At 44.6% G+C, this 25,876-nt stretch overlaps 1 protein-coding gene across 9 annotated transcripts in view; it reads right to left on the bottom strand.

Moving 5' to 3' along the window:
• Nucleotides 1-25,876, bottom strand: part of LOC132404711 (LIM and calponin homology domains-containing protein 1-like) — a 365,397-nt gene that overhangs the window by 172,765 nt on the left and 166,756 nt on the right. For all 9 annotated transcript variants that reach the window (XM_059989090.1, XM_059989092.1, XM_059989096.1 and 6 more), the window contains exon 3: nt 13,836-13,905. In XM_059989090.1, the coding sequence (XP_059845073.1) occupies nt 13,836-13,905 (70 nt within the window). The remainder of the gene's footprint in view (nt 1-13,835; nt 13,906-25,876) is intronic.

The following is a 25,876-nucleotide window of genomic DNA, read 5'->3' as shown; positions in this document are numbered from 1 at the left end:
GCAAAGAAAATGCCTCAAAGATAAGATCAAGATCAGCCTAAAGAAACTCAATATTACTTCTTGAAACTGGGAAGTCACCACACTCATTAGATGCACCTGGAGGAAACCTGTTCAAGAGGGAGCTGCGCTACGTGACAGCGACCTCCACAATGTCACAGAGAACAAGCTGCAGCTGCAAAAGGAGAGAATTAACAACCAAAAGACCCACCACTAAACACAGCCACCACATACTGGTGTTCACACTACACCAGAATATGTGGATCTCAGCTCAGCCTCTGAGGACACACCAAAAGACAACTCCTTAGGAGAGCATCTTACTCAACTTGAATGACCAATCTACCACTGGTATTCTTGCCATAAAGGGAGTTCACCAGACTAATCCCTGGGATGGTGCAACTACCATACAAGGAGAGGTTGGGTCGAGTGGGTTTGTATTCTCCAGAGTTTTTAAGAATAAGAGGAGATCTAATTGAAACCTACGAAATTCTGGCAAAGCTGGACAGATTGGATGTTGTAGACTGTTTCCTCTGGCTAGGGAGAAGTCACAGACTCAGATTACAGAGCAGGAGATCTAAGACTGAGATGAGGAAAAGTTGCTTTTTCCATACATTGGAGGGGGGAAGAAAGAGAGAAGGGGAGGGGGGAGAGGGAGAGGAAATATGCTACTGGGAAAGTTGATCAGCCATTATTGCTCCGAATGACAAAGTAGGCTGCCAAGGTCACATGGCCTACTCCTGCTTTTAATAAATGTGTGATACCTCCAGAGGACTTTTTTTTGGGAATTATGGCATAACAGCTTTTACATCTAGTTTTAATAGTTTTGTTTTGAAGAGAAAAATGTCTACAATGTCTAAAATAAAAGCGATTGCTTAGTAGCTATGCAACTTTTTTATGATATTGATATACACACAGGGTACTACACTGTGACAACTGACAGGGGATTTTAAACCATTTCAACTTGGCACTTATCTTCTTCCTTCTCCAAAGAGAGCTCTGTTAAAACAATATCATATGTTTGGTCTGTTTTGGATTAAAGCTGAGTGAGGTATGAATCAACTCGAGACTCCTCATGTTTATGTTGCATTCACCACTTCCATCAGGACACAGCTGAAGACAAAACCCAGAAACTATCAGGAAAAGCTACCATGTGCCCATCTATACTAATTCCATTTATTAACACTATGCACCAGTAGCGAACTATGCACCAGTGATTCATGAGATCAGTCAGGTGCATCTAAAATGCTATGAAAGTCACTGCCTTCAGTATTTGGCAGCATCGGTTTTGCTAATGCTACTTTATCTTGTTTATTAACATATAGCCCAGGCTGAGTTTCCATCTTTGGGATCAAAGAGCTGGAATATGTCCTGCTTGTTCCTGACCCCATTGCATCTTTCTGATTCAAAGTCCTTAAATGTACTTGAAATAAAGCAGCAGCCACATAATACCCAGTTACAAAATCAGGACCATGTTTACAGCATCAAAGGGGGAGACAAGATATCCAGAGAGGCCTATTTCTTGCAAAAATCAAGATACACCCGTAAAGGCCTCTGCAGGGTCAGTGTTGATTTGTCGGTGGAAGACTATGTTGCAGGTCAGAAGTTTCAAATGATCTTCTTTCTCTAAGTTATACTTCAATTTAAATAAAGCGAAATGAAGGACTTACAGGCCCATGAATAAATGGCAAGCCCAAATAAGGTCAGGATTTTACAGGATAATTTTTACTACCAACCGACATAAATATGAAATCAGTCAGCATTCACCAAGGAGGCCCACCCCTTCAGAGTGGATACTTTTGATGACAGATCATTGATTTGGTTTCTCTCTCCACATACGTGGCTCAGCTATTAAGTTTTCCATCATTTTCATTATTTAAGAAGGACAGATGTATCACCATTGGCAGCTGCCAATTTATGAGTGGAACAAAATTTTAAAAATGTCTGTATACTGAACTTCACACTTTATGTGCCAAGCCACAAGTGTTCTTACTTGTTGTTTGAATACGTTGAGTGCTGCCATTGAAAGAACATGAACAAGTGGTTTGTCATGTTTTTTAGTTTTGGTGAGAATTTAAGATCTTCCACTGGACCTGAACTGAACTTTATTAATACAGTCTTTTCTACTTAGATCAGCCTTATTATGACATAGACAAGCTGATCAGAATTAGCAATTTAGTTTCTTTTGAACATTTTGACAGAAATTGAACTTTATTGTTCAATGATATTTGCAGAAAGTAAAGTTTATTGTCGTATACTGCCAAATGAGATGTTTCTCCACACCAGGGTGTAAAGCACAGTAATACACATAACACACACAGTAACTTAGGAAAGTAAAATTTAAATCTACAAATTATGCAAATATAAACAGAGTGCGTATATTAAATATTGTAGGGTACAGTATAAATTATCCAGTGACACTTCAAATGCGATGTGGCAGGGAGCTCAGAAGCCCAATGGCCTGAGGGAAGAAGCTGTTTCCTATCCTGACTGTTCTTGTTTTTATGCATCGGAGCCTGATGGTAGAATGTCAGAGAGGACGCTGGATGGAGGAAGTTTTTTCAAACATTTTTAAAAGGAACAGGAAGTCCATTATTTACATATTTCCATACAACACAGAAGGAGATCATTCGCCTCATTGAGTCTATGCCAATTCCCAGAGCAATCCCATTCCGTCACTTATTTCTCTATGACCAATTCTCTCACATACTGTATGTCCACCAATAGTCCCCATTCCCCACCTACATCTATACTCACAAATTAACTTTGAAACCATCCTTGGGATATGGGAGGAAGCCAGAACACACAAATAAACACTGTATGGTCATGGGGGAATACATAAACAACACATGGACAACTTTAGTGGTTGGGATGAAATGTGTACTGCTGATGGGATTATCTGCAGCACCAGTGTGCTGCCCTTAGTCGACAAGTATTAAGACATGGAATGATAATGAAAATCTTGCTGTCTCCAGCCAAACTGGGATGCATGACATTTGAAGATCTGGTTAAACTTACTTCAGGACCCAGCCCCTTTGTTCCACTGCACAAATTAACCAGCTGATATCAAGCTGAAACTGCTATGTACACCCCTGCAGATTCAAGGCAAATTGCTAAACAGCCAGCAGTGTGTAATTGACAACCAAAATTCAATATGGAACAGTTATTGATTGGAAAATGTGGGATACTTCTATGGGGAATCTGGGAAATCAGAATCACAATCAGAATCAGGTTTATTATCACCGGCATGTGTTGTGAAATTTGTTAACGTAGCAGCAGCAGTTCAATGCAATACATAATCTAGCAGAGAAAAGAACAATAATAATAATAAATAAAATGAAAATAATAAATAAATAATCAATTACATAGATTGAATAGATTTTTAAAACGTGCAAAAACAGAAATACCGTATATTTAAAAAAAGTGAGGTAGTGTCCAAAGATTCAATGTCCATTTAGGAAACAGGTGGCGAAGGGGAAGAAGCTGTTCCTGAATCGTTGAGTGTGTGCCTTCAGGCTTCTGTATCTCCTACCTGATGGTAACAGTGAGAAAAGGGCATGCCCTGGGTGCTGGAGGTCCTTAATAATGGACACTGCCTTTCTGAAACACCGCTCTTTAAAGATGTCCTAGGTACTTTGTAGGCTAGTACCCAAGATGGAGCTGACTAGATTTACAACCTTCTGCAGCTTCTTTTGGTCCTGTGCAGTAGCTCCTCCATACCAGCCAGTGATGCAGCCTATCAGAATGCTCTCCACAGTCCAACTATAGAAGTTATTGGGGGTATTAGTTAACATGTCAAATCCCTTCAAACTCCTAATAAAGTATAGCCACTGTCTTGGCCTTCTTTAAAACTACATCGATATGTTGGGACCAGGTTAGATCCTCAGAGATCTTGACACCCAGGAACTTGAAGCTGCTCACTCTCTCCACTTCTGATCCCTCTATGAGGATTGGTATGTGTTCCTTTATCTTACCCTTCCTGAAGTCCACAATCAGCTTTTTTGTCTTACTGACGTTGAGTGTCAGGTTGTTGCTGTGACACCACTCCACTAGTTGGCATACCTCACTCTTGTACTCTCTCTCGTCACCCCCTGAGATTCTACCAACAATAGTTGTATTGTCAGCAAATTTATAGATGATATTTGAGCTGTGCCTAGCCACACAGTCATGTGTGTAGAGAGAGTAGAGCAGTGGGCTAAGCACACACCCCTGAGATGTTCCAGTGTTGATTGTCAGCGAGGAGGATATGTTATTACCAATCCACACAGATTGTGGTCTTCCGGTTAGGAATTCGAAGATCCATATGCAGAAGGAGGTACAGAGGCCCAGGCCCCGTAACTTCTCAATCAGGATTGTGGGAATGATGGTATTAAATGCTGAGTTATAGTCGATGAACAGCATCCTGACGTAGGTGTTTGTGTTGTCCAGGTGGTCTAAAGCCATGTGAAAAGCCATTGAGATTGCGTCTGCCATTGACCTATTGTGGCGATAGGAAAATTGCAATGGGTCCAGGTCCTTGCTGAGGCAGAAGTTCAATCTAGTCATGACCAACCTCTCAAAACACTTCGTCACTGTAGATATGAGTGCTACCCAGTGATAGTTGTTAAGGCAACCCACATTATTCTTCTTAGGCGCTGGTATAATTGTTGCATTTTGAAGCAAGTGGGAACTTTTGCCCGTAGCAGTGAGAGGTTCAAAATATCCTTGAATACTCCAACCAGTTGGTTGGCACAGGTTTTCAGAGCCTTACCAGGTAGTCCATCGGGATCTTCTGCCTTGCGATAATTCACTCTCTTTAAAGTCAGTCTAACATCAGCCTCTGAGACAGAGATCACAGGATCATCAGGTGCAGCAGGGATCTTCACAGCTGTAGTTGTGTTCTCCCTTTCAAAGCGTGCATAGATGGCCTTGAGTTCATCTGGTAGTGAAGCATCGCTGCCACTCATGCTATTGGGTTTCGCTTTGTCAGAAGTAATGTCTTGCAGACCCTGCCAGAGTTGCCATGCATACAATGTCACCTCCAACCTCATTTGAAATTGTCTATTTGCCCTTGAAATAGCCCTCCGCAAATCAAAATGTTTCCATTTTGAGGATAATCCAGAGTAGATGTCATAAATATGAGATGGTAATAAAGTCAAAAGAGAATTCAGGTTTCTCCACGGCAGCTCACTGTAGCTCCACAGTATTGGTCCAGATCAGGCAGTACAGTACAGCAGCCGTGGAGCGGGGAATTAGTTGGGAACCTCTACCACCTGATCCCGTAGAGGAAAACGCTACTTTTTTTGCCATGCCTGTTCCTTGAATGACAAAACAGAAATACTTTCATTTATAGAATTAAATCACAAATTACAGCTAATAAAGTACTCTTTGAAATACTGTCATTCAAATATAGAAATATTGGAAAGAGCATCACAACAACTAAAGTGTGGTGAACTACATATACCTGTCTGGACACGCCCCCTGCTGACTGCTCCTGTGGCTCCTCCCACAGACCCCTGTATAAGGGCAATTGAGGCCTGAGGCCGGCCTCTCAGTCTCCAGGACGTAGTATGGTGATCAACCACTGCTTGTTCCTTCTTCCAGTCAATAAAAGCCGATACCTCGCCTTACGTCTCAGAGTGAGTTATTGATGGTGCATCAATTTTATTGACTGGAAGTTTTAAAACATGGAAACCGTTTTACGTCCGGAAAGATTGGATTTGGACCCCCAAGACCCTGAGGCAGCTCTTGCCTTTGAACTCTGGCTTGCATGCTTCCAATCATACTTGGCGGAGGTTAGTGCAACTGAACCCACTGTTATGCACAGAATTCTCCTCTCGAGGGTCACCCCACAAGTTTATTCATTTATCAGAGACCTGCCGACCTACGATGAGGCACTGGACACCCTCAAAAGACAGTACTTGCGGCCAGTGAACACCGTCTACGCAAGACATCGTTTAGCTACGCGCCAACAGCGGCCTGCAGAGTCGAGCGCCCAGTTTCTCCGAGCTCTACAGACGCTCGTCCGAACTCTTGACTGCAAAACGCTCACGGCGGAACAGCATGCGGAGCTGCTGGTACGAGACGCCTACGTGACAGGAATTCGGTAAGTGTACATGCACCAGCGGCTGCTGGAAGATGCCGATCTTACCTTATGCTCAGCGATCGAGACGGCCGACACACTGGAGGCTGCTCTGCACAACGCTGATGCTGTCCAGCCGCACGATTCCCCGCCAGTTCCGTGGACACCTCAGACGCCGCCGGTTTCCGCGAGCGAATTCGCCAATGCCACAGCCAGTCGTGATTCCACGAACTCCCCGAACCTGACCACGACTGCGGCCAGGCGAAAGCCCGAACTGTGTTATTTCTGCGGACTCGAAAAGCACCCCCGAAAACACTGCCTGGCCTGAGAAGCTACCTGCTCCAGTTGCAGGAAGAAGGGCCATTTCGCCAAGGTCTGTAAGTCTGAACCACGAGCGGGGTTGAGCAGTGCTGCGTGTGAGACGTGGGGGCCGCCATCTTGCATGCCCTGATGTGGGCAGCCATCTTTGTCGGAGCCGCCTCGTCCCGCCTGCAACCCACGAGTGCTTACCGGGCACCAAAACGGCAGTTCAACTCTGGCCACCGTAACCCTCGACCAAAGCGCCCCACACCAGCTTGCAAGGTCAATGATGGACATCCTGGTGCAGGGGCACAAGACTAGCTGCCCATTTGACATGGGCAGCACTGAGAGTTTTATTGACCCAGACACGGTGCAACGCTGCGGACTCGTGACACGGCCGGTAAGCCAGAGGGTCACCTTGGCTTCTGGGTCGCATTCCACAGACATCCGGGTGGGTTGTGTAGCGACATTGGTGGTGCAGGGCACAGAATATCGGAACTTTGCGCTACTGGTCATGCCTCAACTGTGCGCGCCTGTGCTATTGGGGCTGGACTTCCAGAGCCACCTCGAAAGTGTGACTATGGCATATGACGGGCCCCTCCCACCACTCACTGTCAGGAATCCTCAGTTCTGTGGGACTTCATCATATACCCCGCTACTGACCACACACACACACACACACACACACACACACACACACAGACCCACACATCCCACCCAGCACCATGCCGACAGCTGCGCTACCGACACCACTTGCAGCCTCTCCACCCTCAAGATCCCTCCCCCACCGCTGTTCGCCAACCTGACCCCCGACTGTAAGCCTGTGGCAACTAAAAGCAGGAGGTACAGCGCAGGGGACAGGGCCTTCATTAAGTCAGAGGTGCAGCGGCTGCTCGGGGAGGGGATCATTGAGCCAAGCACAAGCCCTTGGCGGTCCCAGGTGGTTGTTATTTGGACTGGGCAGAAAGATAGGATGGTCGTGGACTATAGTCAAACCATCAATAGGTTCACGCAGCTTGACATGTACCCCCTACCCCGCATCGCGGATATGGTCAACCAGATAGCTCAGTACAAGGTGTACTCGACAATAGATCTGAAATCCGCTTATCACCAGCTCCCCATCCGCCCAGAGGACCGCCCCTACACCGCCTTCGAGGCGGGCAGCAGGCTCTATCACTTCCTGCCAGTCCCCTTCAGTGTCACGAATGGTGTCTCTGTCTTCCAGAGGGAAATGGACCAGTTGGTGGACCAGTACCAACTGCAGGCCACATTTCCCTATCTGGATAACATCACCATCTGTGGTCGCGACTGGTCAGATCACGACGCCAACCTCCAACGACTTTTCTAAGTGGCCGCAGCTCTGAACCTTACTTATAACAGGGACAAGTGTGTGTTCGGAACCACCCGACTCGCTATCCTTGGGTATGTCGTGGAAAACGGGGTCATTGGCCCTGATCCCGACCGTACGCGGCCCCTGTTAGAACTCCCTCTTCCCACCACTCTCAAAGCCCTCAGACGGTGCCTGGGTTTTTTTTCCTATTACACCCAATGGGTCCCCCATTACGCAGACAAGGCCCGCCCCCTGGTCAAGTCTACCATTTTTCCCCTCTCTGCTGAGGCCTGCGTGGCCTTCAGCTGCATTAAAGGGGGCATTGCCAAAGCTACAATGCATGCGGTGGACGAGACCGCTCCCTTCCAAGTGGAGTGCGACGCCTCCGATTTCACACTGGCTGCTACCCTCAATCAGGCAGGCAGGCCAGTAGCATTCTTTTCACGTACCCTTCAAGGCTCTGAACTTCAGCACTCAGCGGTGGAGAAAGAAGCCCAGGCCATAGTGGAGGCTGTTAGGCACTGGAGGCACTATCTTGCTGGCAAAAGGTTCACCTGTCTGACCGACCAGCGCTCGGTTGCGTTCATGTTCAGCAACCAACAGCGGGGCAAAATCAAAAATGATAAGATTTTGCGGTGGAGAATAGAACTCTCCACCTACAACTATGATATCCTGTACCGGCCTGGCAGACTCAATGAGCCCCCTGATGCCCTATCCCTGGGAACATGTGCTACACACAGCTCGACCAGCTGTACACCCTTCATGCACAACTTTGCCATCCGGGGGTCACCCGATTTTACCATTTCGTGAAAGCCCAGAACCTGCCGTACTCCCTGGAGGACATCAGGACGATGACCAGGGACTGCCAAATCTGCGCTGAGTGCAAACCGCACTTCTACCGTCCTGAAATGGCGCAACTTGTCAAGGCCACCCGCCCTTTTGAGTGACTGAGTGTTGACTTTAAGAGCCCCCTTCCCTCCACCGACCGCAATGACTATTTTCTCAATATTATCGACGAGTACTTGTGGTTCCCCTTTGCCATTCCCTGCCCCGACACCACTACCACGTCCATCATAAAAGCCCTGCGCCAGCTCTTCACTCTGTTCGGAAATCCCTGCTATATCCACAGTGATAGAGGGTCCTCCTTTATGAGTGACGAGCTGCGCCAGTACTTGCTGGCTAGGGGCATTGCTACTAGTCGGACCACGAGTTATAATCCCCGGGGTAATGGACAGGTGGAGCGGGAGAATGCCGCAGTGTGGAAGGCCACACTTTTAGCCCTTAAGTCAAGAGGGTTGCTGGTCTCTCGATTGCAGGAGGTCCTCCCTGAAGCACTCCACTCTATCCACTCCCTGTTATGTACGTCCACCAATGCCACCCCTCACGAGCGCCTATTCTCTTTTCCCAGGAAGTCTGTCACTGGGACCACCCTACCAGTTTGGCTGACGTCCCCAGGGCCAGTGCTGCTCTGGAAACATGTGCGGAGTAATAAATACTCCCCGCTGGTCAAGAGAGTTCACCTTCTACATGTGAACCCCCAGTATGCCTACGTGGTCTTACCTGATGGGCGGGAGGACACGGTCTCCGTCCGCGACCTGGCGCCCGCAGGAGCAGCAGACCACTACCCCGAACACTCCCCGGTAACTATGTACCCGAGGTGACACCGCGCACACCAGGCCCTACACAGACTCCTCACGACACTCATATACTGGGCGTTTCGTACGTGTATATACCAGGCGCCTCGCACACGCGAGGGATCACTGACACCTAGTGGGCTGACACCTCCAGTTAGGCCGGAACCAGCACAACCTCCGTCTCCGGTGCAAGCACCACCGGCACCTGTGCAATCACCACCACCGGCACCTGTGCAATCACCACCACCGGCATCTGTGCAATCACCACCACCGGCACCTGTGCAATCACCACCACCGGCACCTGTGCAATCACCGCCACCGGCACGTGTGTAATCACCACCACCGGTATCTGTGCAATCACCACCACCGGCATCTGTGCAATCACCACCACCGGCTCCTGTGTAATCACCACCACCGGCACCTGTGCAATCACCACCACCGGCACCTGTGCAATCACCGCCACCGGCACGTGTGTAATCACCACCACCGGTATCTGTGCAATCACCACCACCGGCATCTGTGCAATCACCACCACCGGTACCTGTGTAATCACCACCACCGGCACCTGTGCAATCACCACCACCGGCACCTGTGCAATCACCACCACCGGCACCTGTGCAATCACCACCACCGGCTCCTGTGCAATCACCACCACCGGCACCTGTGTAATCACCACCACCGGCACCTGTGTAATCACCACCACCGGCTCCTGTGCAATCACCACCACCGGCACCTGTGCAATCACCACCACCGGCACCTGTGCAATCACCACCACCGGCACCTGTGCAATCACCACCACCGGCACCTGTGTAATCACCACCACCGGCATCTGTGTAATCACCACCACCGGCACCTGTGCAATCACCACCACCGGCTCCTGTGCAATCACCACCACCGGCTCCTGTGCAATCACCACCACCGGCACCTGTGTAATCACCACCACCGGCACCTGTGCAATCACCACCACCGGCACCTGTGTAATCACCACCACCGGCACCTGTGTAATCACCACCACCGGCACCTGTGCAATCACCACCACCGGCTCCTGTGCAATCACCACCACCGGCACCTGTGTAATCACCACCACCGGCACCTGTGCAATCACCACCACCGGCACCTGTGCAATCACCACCACCGGCTCCTGTGCAATCACCACCACCGGCTCCTGTGCAATCACCACCACCGGCACCTGTGCAATCACCACCACCGGCATCTGTGCAATCACCACCACCGGTACCTGTGCAATCACCACCACCGGCATCTGTGCAATCACCACCACCGGCATCTGTGCAATCACCACCACCGGCATCTGTGCAATCACCACCACCGGTACCTGTGCAATCACCACCACCGGCATCTGTGCAATCACCACCACCGGTACCTGTGCAATCACCACCACCGGCACCTGTGCAATCACCACCACCGGCACCTGTGCAATCACCACCACCGGCATCTGTGCAATCACCACTACCGGCACCTGTGCAATCACCACCACTGGCATCTGTGCAATCACCACCACCGGCTCCTGTGCAATCACCACCACCGGCTCCTGTGCAATCACCACCACCGGCACCTGTGCAATCACCACCACCGGCATCTGTGCAATCACCACCACCGGCACCTGTGCAATCACCACCACCGGCTCCTGTGTAATCACCACCACCGGCACCTGTGCAATCACCACCACCGGCTCCTGTGCAATCACCACCACCGGCACCTGTGCAATCACCACCACCGGCACCTGTGCAATCACCACCACCGGCACCTGTGCAATCACCACCACCGGCACCTGTGTAATCACCACCACCGGCACCTGTGCAATCACCACCACCGGCATCTGTGCAATCACCACCACCGGCACCTGTGCAATCACCACCACCGGCTCCTGTGTAATCACCACCACCGGCTCCTGTGTAATCACCACCACCGGCTCCTGTGCAATCACCACCACCGGCATCTGTGCAATCACCACCACCGGCTCCTGTGCAATCACCACCACCGGCTCCTGTGCAATCACCACCACCGGCATCTGTGCAATCACCACCACCGGCACCTGTGCAATCACCACCACCGGCTCCTGTGTAATCACCACCACCGGCTCCTGTGCAATCACCACCACCGGCTCCTGTGCAATCACCACCACCGGCTCCTGTGCAATCGCAGCCGGTGCTACGTAGATCGCAGCGACAGATTCGACCACCTGATAGACTTAACCTGTAAGAAACTTCGCCACATGGGGACTCTTTTTAAAAGTAAGGGGGGGTGGTGAATGTGGTGAACTACATATACCTGTCTGGACACGCCCCCTGCTGACTGGTCCTGTGGCTCCTCCCACAGACCCCTGTATAAAGGCGATTGAGGCCTGAGCCCGGCCTCTCAGTCTCCAGGATGTAGTACGGTGGTCACTCACTGCTTGTTCCTTCTTTCAGTCAATAAAAGCCGATATCTCACCTTTACGTCTCAGAGTGAGTTATTGATGGTGCATCACGAGGAAAGGGTTCAGATTATCTTTTGCGTATGATCCTTCTGGATGCGTCTTCAGACTTGGCTTTTTTCAAAGTACGTAGCTTTAATGAAATTGCTTGGAGGTCTTCAAAGGTTTCTTCGCTTTACACTGCGTCCTTGGTTACTGTATCAAAGAGCCAATCATAGGACTGGCAGACACATTCGCTCATTTATACCCAGAGCCTGCCTTGCATGTATAATTAGCATATAAGTGAAAATGGATTATGCTAGGAGCAGCATCAGGGTGCTGTGAGAAATTCCAGAAATTCCACACCTGAATGGACATGGTGCCCAGCACAGCAACTCCATCCATTGTCTGGCCTCTCATCAGCTTCCACCAAACCAAGTGCAACCTGATAAAAAGCTCATCCCTGTGTCCTTTCCCATGGGAGACGCGCCTCCCTCTCTTTTTCCCACTGTGGATCGTGCCTCATCACTTCCCCGCTGGTACTTAGCCACCCTGGCCTTTTCCATCAGAAACTGGTCATAGTCTCTTTCAGCATATTAATCTCCATCTTCTTTCCCATTGCCTGGTCTCCTCCTACTTTCCATTAAGGTTTTCTCACCATGTACTACAGAGTTTTTGAGGTACCCTTTGTATCTCTTGGCAACAGACTTCAAGCTGCATTATCTACTTATCACATCTGAAAATAAATAGGCTGTTAAAAAAGCTTTTTTTCTTCATTGCGTTACATAAACAATTTAAAACCATTTCGATCATTAATAAATTAAGCACACGCAATATTTCTTTACCTGATGATTACTTCACTATTGTCTATAAAAGTAGCTTAAGCAGAAGCAGGTGTAGTTCCTTGAATTCTCGATCTTGGAATTATGCATTATGATACTGAGCCACGTCAGACATTTCTGTCCACACTACTTCCAAACACTGCTACATATTTTAAAATAAATAATCAACCAGTATAATTTGTTTAGTCTGCAGTAAACGTACAAAGTCTGTGGTAAAATTCAATGCCTCATACACAGTAGGACTCACTTTGCTTAATACACTGACCTGCTTCCACCACCACTGCCCTATTAGTTGAGGCATTTTAGTGCTTCAAGCTTAGGGTTGCTGTGTTGTGAGTGCATTGTGATCTGCGACTGGTGCTAGTCCATGTTGAATTGTCATGGTGAAGTATCATCTGTCAGTCTCATGGCCTTGGCTCTTAGTTCAGCACAGAACCTTAGATCACAATCTCCTCCAAAATTCAATACTACTAATGCACATTGGTCATTCTCCTGCCTACAGTTTGCTAGTGTACTGTGTATGTTAATCAAAATGGCCTCTTTGTTTTGTTAAGAGTAGGAATGCTTCTTTGTTATGGTAAGTGCGTTCTCTTGCAGTTGTTTAGCTTTAGACTTGCTGATATTGGGATTGTATTCATTTGTTAACCAATGGGGAAATGTTATTTTGTCTTGTGGGTCTGGGAGCTGGGGGGTTTTTGCGGTCTTTTCAGGGAGTTGGGAAGAGGATGCCAAGGAAGGTGGACGTGTGCAGCACTGCCCGGTCAACCACCAGGGTGGTCCCAGGAGCAAGGACGTGGAGGTCAGCGGAAAGCGACGAGGGGTTGAGTGGTTCGATGGTTGAGCTCCAACGATGAGCACTGAACTGACTGAACTCTGATAGGTTTTGGTGCCTTTTATTTTATTTTCCTTCATATATACTGTATTGTTAGTAACATTTTAGTTCTAGTAAAATCTTTAAAGTATATTCTATAACCGTATCTGGTGTGAGTTTGATATTGTGTGTGCGTCCCTGCATTAACTTGTTTTTCGCAGCACCTGCGTATACGGGAGGTGGGGTTGGAGAGTGGCTGGAGTTCTTCCCCTAGACATATGTCAGTCTGTTGAGCGGGTGTTACACTAGGCAGAGCTACCATTAGGTATCTGTCAAATTTCTCTAAATAACAGCAACTATCCTTTGCTTTAACGAACCAACAAATTTTAATGTAAAGCAATTTCTGAACTTTTAAGCTGCAGGTAGAAATCAGCAGAACCTGAAACTCACCAGTCCTGCAATGGGAGTTGGCAGACGATTGATCTTCTTCACAGCCCCGGGCTTTATTGCATTTAATAACCTATAATTAAAAATAAGAAAAGATAAAAAGAACTGAAATTGAAAGGCCTGCAATATCTTTGGCTGAAGCCAATTGAAGTAGGCCTGTATGAAATCATTGGGTTAAGAATTTTAGCCAACAGAAGGCTCATGAAGATTATGTACAGATAACAAAAGATAAGTCAGCTACTGCTTAAATTAATAACTCAAACAGATGACAACTTCAAAAATATTTTGTCCTCTACTAAAAGAATTCTAATACTGTGACAATGCAAGATTATTGTCACTGCCATTTTTGCAGAGCGCCAATACAACCCCAATTTTTTGTACATTGAATTCCATGCATAGTTCATGTAAATAAAACTGACAGTTGATCTTCATTGCATTGAAATGGAGACTTTAAAAATGTTAATACAAACTATTACCCCAAAGAAGTAGGAATTGAGAACTTCAGAAAGCACTGCAGACAAAGTGGAAAAGATTGCAATGAGACAGGAAGGTGTTCTCTCCTTACGTCACCATAAGAAAACAAAAGTTCCAATGATATTAAGTTTTGCAAAGGAAGTAAAAACTCGTTGTGTGTGGTGCTGTCACTTAATCTGAGTCTCAACTTAGAACTGGCTGCCACCACCAATTAGGGAGAATCTTAAGTAGGTGATATTTAATGTTACATTAATTTATGGAAAAGAAAATAGCAGTTTAATATAATTACATTTTAACCATGATAACAAAACACAAATCATACATTGGTAATGTTAATCTTAGACATTATCTGTTAGAATACATTCATCTTCATTCTGTCTGTGTTAAAGCCAGAATCGTTTATTATTTGATGCCAAACCAACTATGTTATCAAGTGACACCTTTTATGAAGTGTTTTGTCACTTCGCGTTTTGGAAAGAGAGGAGCTTATTTTGGCTTTTCACATGTTGGTGGAATGTGAAGGGAAGGCAAAACCTTTTCCATGAGGATTCAAACTCTTTCACACTGCTTCCCGACCTCTGACAATGCACAAAATTACTCAAAGGGCAATGACACACCCAGACTATGATTATGTTTGAGTCTGAATAGCAGTACAGTAGATTTTGAGAGAGAATATTTTACCACTGAAATTTAGCTTTTTGGTGGTGGGTCCTACAGCCAACTGCTTCTATAGTGTCCTCATTGTTCATCAGTACCAGAGAGAAAAAAATATGTTTGTACGAAGTTTCAGGGCCCATGTGGATTAGTGAGTTTCACACAGATTCTGGAATCAAATCTGTATCCAAGATGCCAAAGGGCATTATAAAAGTAGCATTAGAATTTCAGAATCCTTTGTAACCTGAACTCAAGGCTGGAGAACATATTAACACACAACACATTGTCCTAGTATGCAGTCTACAACCTATTTTTGCATTACAATTGTCAGTATTAGCAAACAAATGATGCAAACATGACACAACCACTTTGAGAAAATGTACTTTATCATCCACTCTATTTTAATAAAAGAATAAATTTGTGAATAAAACCATTCCAAACAAATTGTCTGGCACATCAACAGCCTGGTTCTAAAAAAAGTCATAATTAAAAACATATTTTCTACTTTGGTTACCTTAGTTCCCGTTTACAGTGCCATCTTCCACTTATATACTTTAGTATTATGAGTTTCAGGTTATGCTCTTTTCAAATGCGTTCAACTGTAAACTTTTCAGGGTCATATAATGAGAGTAAAAGTAAAGGACATGAAGATGCTATAAATGCTCTTAGTTTACTGTCATTGATGGAGTATTACTGAACTATCCCACAAGTTTCCCTTTGCTCAAAGTATTTGTGAATTAAAAAGTATATACAGAAGATTAACGCTAGAACTAAGGCTGGATAGTCATAGTTCTGCAGAACTCCATGCACCACTGCTATCTTTGTATCCTGTTGCTTAGTAGTATTTTCACCATCACCATTGTCATTTATATTCTTAATTGTTCTGTCCAGCCTGACAGTCCAATGTTAAGCTATTATTCACTTGGGTCACTTGTACTAGTTGTATATTTCTACATTGCAACATTAATTCTATTTCAAGAAATACTTATTAAAAGTGTAAAACAGTTTAGGAATGTCATGAAAGGAATGTCATGGGAGCAGTAATAAAGGCATAACCCTCCTCCAGTGACTCTCTTTCAACATTTCTTCTCCAATATAACCATATAACAATCACAGCACGGAAACAGGCCATCTCGGCCCTCCTAGTCCATGCCGAACTCTTAATCTCACCTAGTCCCACCTACCCGCACTCAGCCCATAACCCTCCACTCCATTCCTGTCCATATACCTATCCAATTTTACCTTAAATGACACAACTGAACTGGCCTCTACTACTTCTACAGGAAGCTCATTCCACACAGCTATCACTCTCTGAGTAAAGAAATACCCCCTCGTGTTTCCCTTAAACTTCTGCCCCCTAACTCTCAAATCATGTCAAATCAAATCAATAAAGACATCAGATGTCTAGTTTGCTCTGCATTATTCTAGTGCTTTGCTCAGTTTGCACACTGCAGTTCTCTCCTTTGCCTTCTTCACATTCTATCTAAACCAACATTTTCAAAATACCAAATATTACAAAGATACAAGATACCAGGTATGTAGGCATGTGTAGGCACCAATTTTTTTTAACCTTTCTTCCATCTCTATCAAAGCAGATGCTACTCTGCTGTGCTACTTTTCTGGTCATTAAGGCCTCGGTGAGCAGATATTTCCTTTGTCTCAATATCACACAATTCATTGCATTTACTAGAGACTAATAATCCAAGATGATGCTTCATGCCACAAAAGGAGATATGAGGGTGGATGAATGGAATCCCACTTACAGAAGCAGAATTTAAAGCAACTTCTTAAAGAAGGACTGAGTGATATAATACCCAGAACTTTAAATGTTGAGATCCAGAATTCACCTTGCCGCTAAAGGCCCTGTTGCCCACACTAAACCAATTAAAATTAAGAATATACAAAGTGCAAGAGATGTAGGAGCACAGATACTCAGGAAATAATCTGGTGGAGTGGGAGGAGGTAAGAGTAAGAAAGATTAGGATCATGGAGTATTTGAATACGATAATGAGAATTATTTATTTGAAGTAAGCAAAAAGGTATTAAACTAGATTATGTAAACCTTTGGATTTTTTAAATTTGCAGAAGTTGGAGGACAGTAGGTCAGTGAATTGTGCATTGAAATAATTAAGATTGCAGGTAACAAGAACACGGTGAGAGATCCGTAGCAGATCAGTGCAGGAAGGAGCAGGACCAGGCAACTTCAAAGCAATGGAGATAAATGGTCTTGGTAACAGTATGGATACCTAGTCTGTAGCTTCCCTCAGTAGCAAATGGTGTGGCAAACTAGTGTCTGGTTCCATCTCAGACACTTGTCAGAGATGGAGCCAACAAAAGGAAAATGAATTTCCCACCAAGCTGTAACGTGATGGAGTGGATCATCTGCCATTCCGATTTTCACCCCACTCATTTTGGTGGCAGGTGGGTGATCTGCTGTACTGGAATAGTGCCCAGATATCGACGATTAAAACTTGTATGCCTCTGGCCCTGAGTATACCGCCCAGAAAATGAACCATTTTCATCTATTGAGCTGTATTTTCTCTTAAATCTGGGAAATTATCCTGTCTCAAGTGCCCGTACCGTTCACTTATTCCCACACTACCACATCACCTGAACAATGATCACCCCGAACTGCCCCGTGACCTACCCCGCCCTCCGACCACCTCCAAACACTGATCCCTTCTCTCAACGTACATAGTTGCAGCTCTGTGGTGTCACAGTCCTCGCGATCTTACTCCTTGCTAAAAGTTATCTGTCTCCTTAATCCATTCACTCCCCACCTTCATTATTTACTCCATCTCCAGGTGCGCTCCATTAATCCCTTGACACATCAATAATGCAGAAGGCCCATAGCTGACACTAGACAGGTCGCTTTTCCGGATGGACGGACATACCACACATGTGAGAAAAACAACATTCTGTAGGGTTTCACCACATTCACCAACTAGGCTGTCCTTTAGTCCAATGATGTATTGTACACCGTTGCATGAGGCAACCTGCTCCTAAAGAAACCCTGCTATTTTAGCTCATAATTCTCTCATTCAGCTATCATCACTCACTGCTGCAAGTTTCAAGGCTATTCCTCTTCCAACTGTTACACCCAATCTCTGGAATCCTATATTTAACTTCATTAAGCTCATCATTCCTTTCCCACCCTTTAAGGACTAGCTTTTCTATTTTCCCCTCTACTTGGTGTTTGCACTCTTCACCCATGCTAAAAAATACTTGGTGCTGTTTTTCTGTAAACATGTGGCATAGAAATGTAAATAATTAGTCCAGAGGAAATCTGCTTTGTGGTATAATGTTCTAAGTTTGTGTTAGCAGGGGGACTTCATGCCTCCCAGGGTAAAACTGGAAATTGAAGTACATGCCCTGTACAATTTCATGACCACGAAGTCAGAAAATTATGCAGTGTTTACCCCAAAATCTCCAGTGTGTACTCTTTGTGGATGTATAAAACACAGAAAATAATGCACCATTTTAAAAATGCCTGACTATGAAGATATAGCATCACCAACAAACCAGCCAGTCTTATGGTTACAGAATAACAACCCCATCAGTCAAGGCTATGTGCTCCTGTGACATTATGTCCTTTGTTTATCAGTCACAAAAACAGCAGGTATGGTAACATTGGGTTTGTTTTCCAAGTAATCTGTAGAATCATAATTTTATTTACAGTAATTCCTTGAAATGAATTGTAGTTCACTTAATACTGTCTTCCATAGACATCAAATGAATCATTGAGAGGCTATAGATCTCATTGATTCTGACCTCTTCCTAGAATCCAATTTTAAAAGGGTTTTGCCTAGAAACCAGCTCTGCTTGTAATTGATTTTATGCATGACTTGTGCACAAATGCCACATTGTGAGTGTTAGATCACCTTACAATCGATACCAGGTCAATTGGTGACTATTGGGAAACTGACCGGGATGATTCACCTTAATGCATTAAATGTTTGCTCTGTATGCTACACTATCCAACGATGTCATCCAATACCCACTGGCCATTTCTACCTTTCACAGATTTGAAAGGTACAACCCATGCTTTTCACTGACACTTACAGTAATACGAAGAGCAAATCATCAATAAATTGCACTTGCAGTCTCTGCCAGACTAACTTTTCTGTTCTCCAGTTTAATCCACCAGCGGCAGTGACAACAATAATGGCTTCACCACACACTCCACTGCATGACATTGCTATCACCACCATCTTGGTGAGCTGTGATTCACTGTAGTTCATGGTTATTCAAAATCTCAGTGATAACTATTGCACGTGGATTGCCAAGAAAACGACCCACTGTCCATTGCTCATTCTTTCACAGTCCCCTCACCTCCACGGCAACTCTTGGTGCTGTCATACTGTGGCTGCCCTGTTCATTGGTGATAAAATCGTAGAGTCAGACAGTACAAAACCAGGCCAATGGGCCCACCATTCCCACACTAGTCAATTGGAACCCAATTATATTAATCCTATCTTCCACCCTTGGCCCACAGCTCAATCTGCCTGAACAAATGAAGCACTCGTCTAGATGCTTCCTAAATCCCGTTAGTGACTCTGCTTCTACCAGCCTCCCAGGCAAAGGCAGTGAGACAGTCTGACAGTCTGGTGTCAGGGTTGTTTTATCCTCTCATCGTGCCCAGAGTTTGTGCTGTGCCACAGGCTTTTTGCTGCTGGCAGAATCAACAATGCCAGACTGCTGGGAGGAAAGAAGGGCCAGACAAAACACACACTCATGTCTTCCAGAATGGGAGTTAGGCACAGGGATGACCTCTGGCCCTGAAAGGGACAATGATAAAGACAGCAACCACCACTATGTCCGATGACTGGCAGCGCATATGACTAACAGTAGTGAAAGCTGAAAGGAAGCAATTGGTATGAAGTCTGAAGTGACCAACACCAGGGACAATAACAATGTTTTAATTTTTGAACAAAATTTGTACAAAGTGAGAAAGTTAGTTTTGGTTATAGGAGTGCTAAGATACTAGAGTTCATACATCTTGGGAGTCTTTGTGAACAGGTGTATGGGATCAGGAAGACTAGTAAAAAGATCAGGAAAACCCCCACTATATTTAGGAGAGGAAGAACAACTCCTGGAGGGTGGTGCCTTCCATTTGAATGGGAGAAGATGAATCCCTATTTGAATGAGATAGCTGGTCAGATGTTGACCGTAACTACCACTTCGTGGCAGCGAACACTGAGAAGAGCGTTTTTCAAATGAGATTGGCGAGAAGTTGGACACAGTGGCAATAATCCATAAACAGAGCAGTGTAGCCTGTTGAGCACAAAAAAGAGAGGTTCTGGATACAAAATACCAGATGTTAAAAGAAACCTTTTGAATGTAGAAAGGCCTAGACTGAGTAGACGTGGAAAGGATGCTTCCCATGGTGGGAGAGTCTAGGACAAGAGGGCACAGTGTCAGGATAGAAGGGCGCCTTTTCAAAGCTGAGATGCAGAGAAATTTCTTTAGCCAAAGGGTGGTGAATTTGTGGAACTTGTTGCCACATGCAGCTGTGGAGGCCACGTCGTTGGGTGTACTTAAGGCAGCAATTAATAGGTTTGTGATTGTACATGGCATTAAAGGTTACCAGGAGAAGGCGGGAACTGTGGTTGAGGAGGAGATAGCAAAAAAGGCGCAGCCATGATTGAATGGCAGAGCAGACTCGGTTGGCCAAATGATCCAGTTCTGCTCCTATGTCTTATGGTGTTATGGTCAGGGACAAATACCCTCAGCAGCACATCAGGAGATCAAAATGGTAAAAGTGGCCAATCGGCAGCATATTGATAATGTAAGCCACACAGCCAAAGGATCCAGTTATTCATGGCAAACAACTTAATATCTCACAGCTTATCATGGAAAATGACAGATAGCAATAATTATGCTCAACAGCGATGTGAAGGCCACCAGCTGACAATTGCAGAAGAGCAAGAAATGGTCAGGATGGTGCTCGCTAAAGAACTGCTGAACAGAGAGCCACCTGAAGAGAAGGTAAATTCTGGAGGCAGAAATTCAAGTTCAAGTTTAATTACCATTCAACCATACATGAATATAGCCAAATAAAAACAGCTTTTCCCCAGGGCCAAGGTCCAAAACACATTACCAACAGCACATAGCACAACATAAATAGCACATGTGGTTCAGATTTCAGAAAAAAATCCAATCATAGAGAAAAAAATAATATAGCCGAAGTCTCTGGGTGGCATAAATGTAGATTGTCCTGGTCCAGTTTCTTCTTCCACTTAACAAACACTGGAGAGCAACAGCAAGCAAACACCAGAAGGCAGCACTGAGTGAACACTGGGGGGCAGCACTGAGTGAACAATGGAGGGTTGTTGGTAAGGGCCAGCCCCCTACTCAGCACACATTCCAGCTCTCCCCACACCACCTTGGTGTCTTCACTCTTGGGCGACTTCAGCAGGCCGCTGCATCCAAGGCAACACATGGCCTAGGCTTAGTACTCGCAACAACTGAGACAACGCTGCTCTCCCGCTGTCAGTCTCATTATGAACCAATGAACTGAACCTTCAGTATTCTACATTACCAATGTCTAACAGGGTATTGATGTCCCAATAAAAACATCCAAGATAATCACTCACTCCAACTGTTGGATCACGCACCATCTCAGCACAACAGCACGCAACTAGTTCTAAACAATATAATGACCATAAGTCCAGCTCCATCACCATTGAGCAACTCACTGTAGTATTTGATGTTCTCAGTATTTATTGGAGTATTGGAGTATAAAAATATTATGGAGTATAAAACTTGTATCGTTTGCTGTGTAACTAGTCAGTCTGCTATGCATGTACCCAATTTAGTAGAATGAAGTCTTAGGAATGTAGAAGACAATAGTATGTTAATGAGAGGTAGCTAAAGAAATATTATCTGCTATGCATGTACCCAAGATGAAATGCTAGGAATATAGAAGACAATGGTGTGTTAATATATATTAATGAAAGGTAGCTAAGAGATGTAGTCAACTTTGAAGTTTGCTATTTGCTATGCATGTATCCAATTGAATGTAGAAGACAATGGTGTGGTAATGAGAGGTAGCTAAGAGATGTTTTGCTTTGAACTCCTTTGCTGAGTAACCAAAACTATGTAGTCAGCCTTGATGTAGATTATGTAGTTTGAACTTGCTATTTACTACGCATGTACCCAACTTAGTAGGAAAATGAAATCTTAAGAATGTAGAAGATGGTGTGTTGGTGAGAGACAGCTGGGAGATGTGGATTGGACCATGATTAAGTCAATGGTTCATACGTGTGAAACTGGACCAGGATTTTGCTATAAAAAATGCCGTGTCCGAGGATCGGTGGGCAATCAGCGACTAGCTCACTGACTGTCTCAGCTTTGATTTGCAAATTAAAGTTTAACCCTTCTTGAAGAATCTTCTGCGTCTCCTGGTCATTTGTGAGGCACGAAAAACCACGACATATTCAGCATTGGCTTATGATTGTCAAAAAGGCATACTGTGGACGAACAAATGCAACTTTGATAGGACCTGGAATGACTGCTGCATCTATGCAAATGAAGCAGACTAATTGTTTGAAGTTGCTTATTCAGAAACCTTCGAAAAGCATCATTTAAGGGATATGTGATGGGAAGGATAAACCATGTCTTGGAATCTTTTATAATTAGTTTGGAATCAGAATCAGATTTATTATCACCATCTTGTATGTTGTGAGATGTGTTGTTTTGCAGGAGCAGTACAGTGCAGACATAAAATTACTAAAAATTACAAAATAAGCAAATAGTGCAAAGGAAAGGAATAGTGAGGTAGTGCTCACAGGTTCATGGGCCATGCAGAAATATGACGCCAAAAGGGGTTATAAAGTTGTTGTTGAATCACTGGGTATGGATCTTCAGGCTCCTGTATCTTCTCCCTGACATGAACTGGGCATGTCCTGGATGGTGAAGGCTCCTAGTGATGGATGCCACCTTCTTGATGCATCTCCTCTTGAAGATGTCCTCAGTGGTGGGGAGGATTGTGTCCATGATGGAGCTAGCTAACTCTGCAACCCTTTACAACTTCCGGCGAACCTACACATTCGAGTGTCCATAATAAGGCTGTGATCAAATCACTGCTCTCCACCATACATCTACTAAATTCGCAAGAATATTTGGAGACATATCAAATCCCCTCAAACTCTTAATGAAGTAGAGCCACTGGTGGACCTTCTTCATGATTGCATCAATGTGTTGAGCCCAGGATGGATCCTCAGAGATGATGGCATGCAGGAGCTTAAAGCTGCTCACCCTTTCCACCACTGACCCCTAAATGATGATTTCTGCAAGCTCTCTGGGCTTCTCCTGTGAAGTCAATAATAAATTCTTTGATCTTGCTGATGTTGTGTGTGAAGTTGTTAACACACCACTCACAAGCCCATCTATCATACTCCTTTACACCTCCTTGTTGCCATCTGATTTCAGAAGCCATCCTAGTTTAACATTCACAGATGACATGACTCTCCCTGAGCTGTTAGGGCCGATAACCTATTCAAGTTCCAGGAGTGCAGTGTGAACCACCTAAATCAGATACCAGGGTGATAACATCGGAGTCAATGATCCTTACTGATACTTACCACTGACCTCTAGAGGTGCTTAATGGTAGTGTACTGCTCCAAGCCTGACACCTCCACACTCATTGTTAGGTGCAGAAATCAAGAAGTTACTGTCAGACATACCCTGCTCCTGATTCAGCAGCTTTCCTGGAGACTGTGAATTGACTTCAAATTCAATTCTATTCGTTATTACAAAATGTTGTTGCTTCTATATGTTGATCTCACTGAAATCTTAATTTTGTTGATTGGAATGTAACTGAATATTTAAACACTGTTCCAGGTCATAAGTCACGTGTGCAAATCCTCTGACTCTGCTCAGCTGATCTTATATGTTAAGTCTCAGACCCTGAAATTAATATCAGATTTCATAAATATTATTTTAAGTTTTTAAAAATGTCATGATAATTCAGTTTATACTTTAATTCAACATAAACGCCCCTATTTTTATTTCACTTTCTATAAGAGTGCAAACTTGTTATTCTCAATCTGTGCTACTTATTTTAGGGTTTGATCTTTATGAGAATGTTCCTGTCTATTTGGGTGCTAATCTAGTTTAGTATCATCAGAGGTGCTGAATGTCAAAATCCTTTAAAGAATGCTTTGGACAGAGAGTCATTACGATAAGCGGGGAATCCAGTCCACAGAGGTAGCCAAATATCTATAGGCAGCTTTCTTCAAGGACAGCAATAAATTCTGTGTCATTGCTGCAAACCAAAAAATCCTTTCTACCATCATTATTCAACGGTTTAGTAATCTGTGCTTTATTTATCCCAATTTATTCCGTAATCCTGATATAACTCCTCCATTCTGTGTTTCACTTCAAATAATTGGGAAAAATGTGTCAGATCTAAAACTGCAGTGCAGCTGGCCACATGAAAACACTTAACCATGATTTCCAGTTGCTGATCATTATCAGTTCATTTAATTAATCTTTTTTCGCACACTATGAGCTTAAGGTGAGAATTTGGCATTGAAAATTAATCACTGTCATTTTGACGCACAGGGACGCACAACAAATTTAATTTCCTCCTGTGCTGATTTTAACATGCCGGTCAGCAATACGCTCTGTTCTGCACTTTCTTTTCTGCTACCCCTATGGCCCATTCCCCTCAATAAGTTACCGCTTTGGATACTGTTACGGGGAATGACCTATCTGAGGGAATAGTGGTTTGCAGTGCAAGTCGGCATTGGAACCACTTCTTTTCACATTACATGTCAATGATTTGAATGAAGGAGTTGATGGCCCAAATTGTGCCCAAATTTAGAGATGATACAAAGATAGGTGGAGAGGTAGGTAGTGTTGAGGAAGAAGAGTGGGGGCAGCAGAAAGAGTTAGACAGATAGGGAGAACGGGCAAAGAAGTGGCAGATGGAATATAGTGCAGGAAAGTGCACTTTGGTAGAAGGAATAAAGGTGTGGACTATTCGCTAAATGGGGAGAAAATTCAAAAATCAGAGGTGCAAAGGGACCTGGCTGTTCTTGTGCAGGATTCCCTGAAGGCTAACTTTCAGGTTGAGTCATTAGTAAGGAAGGCATGTGCAATGTTAGCATTCATTTTCAGAGGACTAGAATGCAAAAGCAAGGATGTAATTCTGAGGCTTTATATTGTGAGCAATTTTGGGCGCCTTATCTAAGAAAGGATGTGCTGGCATTGGAGAGGGTCCAGAGGAGGTTCACAAGAATGATTTCAGGAATGAAAGGTTTAACGTATAAGGAGCATTTGATGGCTCTGGACCTGTACTCTGCTGGAATTTAGAAGAATGAGGAAGGATCTCTTTGGAATCTATTGAACATTGAAAGGCTGAGGTAGAGTGGGTGTGGAGGAGTCTAACACCAGAGAGCACAGCCTCAGAATGGGAATGTCTATTTAGAACGGAGATAAAAAAATTACTTAGCTAGAGGGTGGTGAATCTGTGGAATCCATTGCTGTAGACAGCTGTGCAGGCCAAGTAATTGGGTGTATTGAAAGTGAAGGTTGATAAGTTAATCAAGGAATCAATGGTTATGGGAGAACACAAGAGAATGGGGATGAGAGAGATCATAAATCTGCCATGACGGAATGGTGGAGAATACTTGATGGGCTGAATGGCCTAATTATGTCTTATGGTCTTATGTCCATTACCCTTTTTAAAATGGCAGTTTAATAGCAGGAATAGAATTTAGTGACCAGCACACTAAAAATTGTATGAAAAGCAAATTAAACCACTCAGTGTCAAGACTGAATCACGTAATGGCCAAATGCAAAACAACATTCTTTCTGCATTATACTCAAATGAACATAACTTCCAAAGCATATGGTATATTGTATTAATTTGGTTTTACATATTCCACATCCTTATAAAATGAAAATGT

The sequence above is a fragment of the Hypanus sabinus genome, chromosome 14, assembly GCF_030144855.1.
Source record: "Hypanus sabinus isolate sHypSab1 chromosome 14, sHypSab1.hap1, whole genome shotgun sequence".
Classification (NCBI taxonomy): Eukaryota; Metazoa; Chordata; class Chondrichthyes; order Myliobatiformes; family Dasyatidae; genus Hypanus; species Hypanus sabinus.
This window is presented reverse-complemented; position numbering and strand designations above follow the sequence as displayed.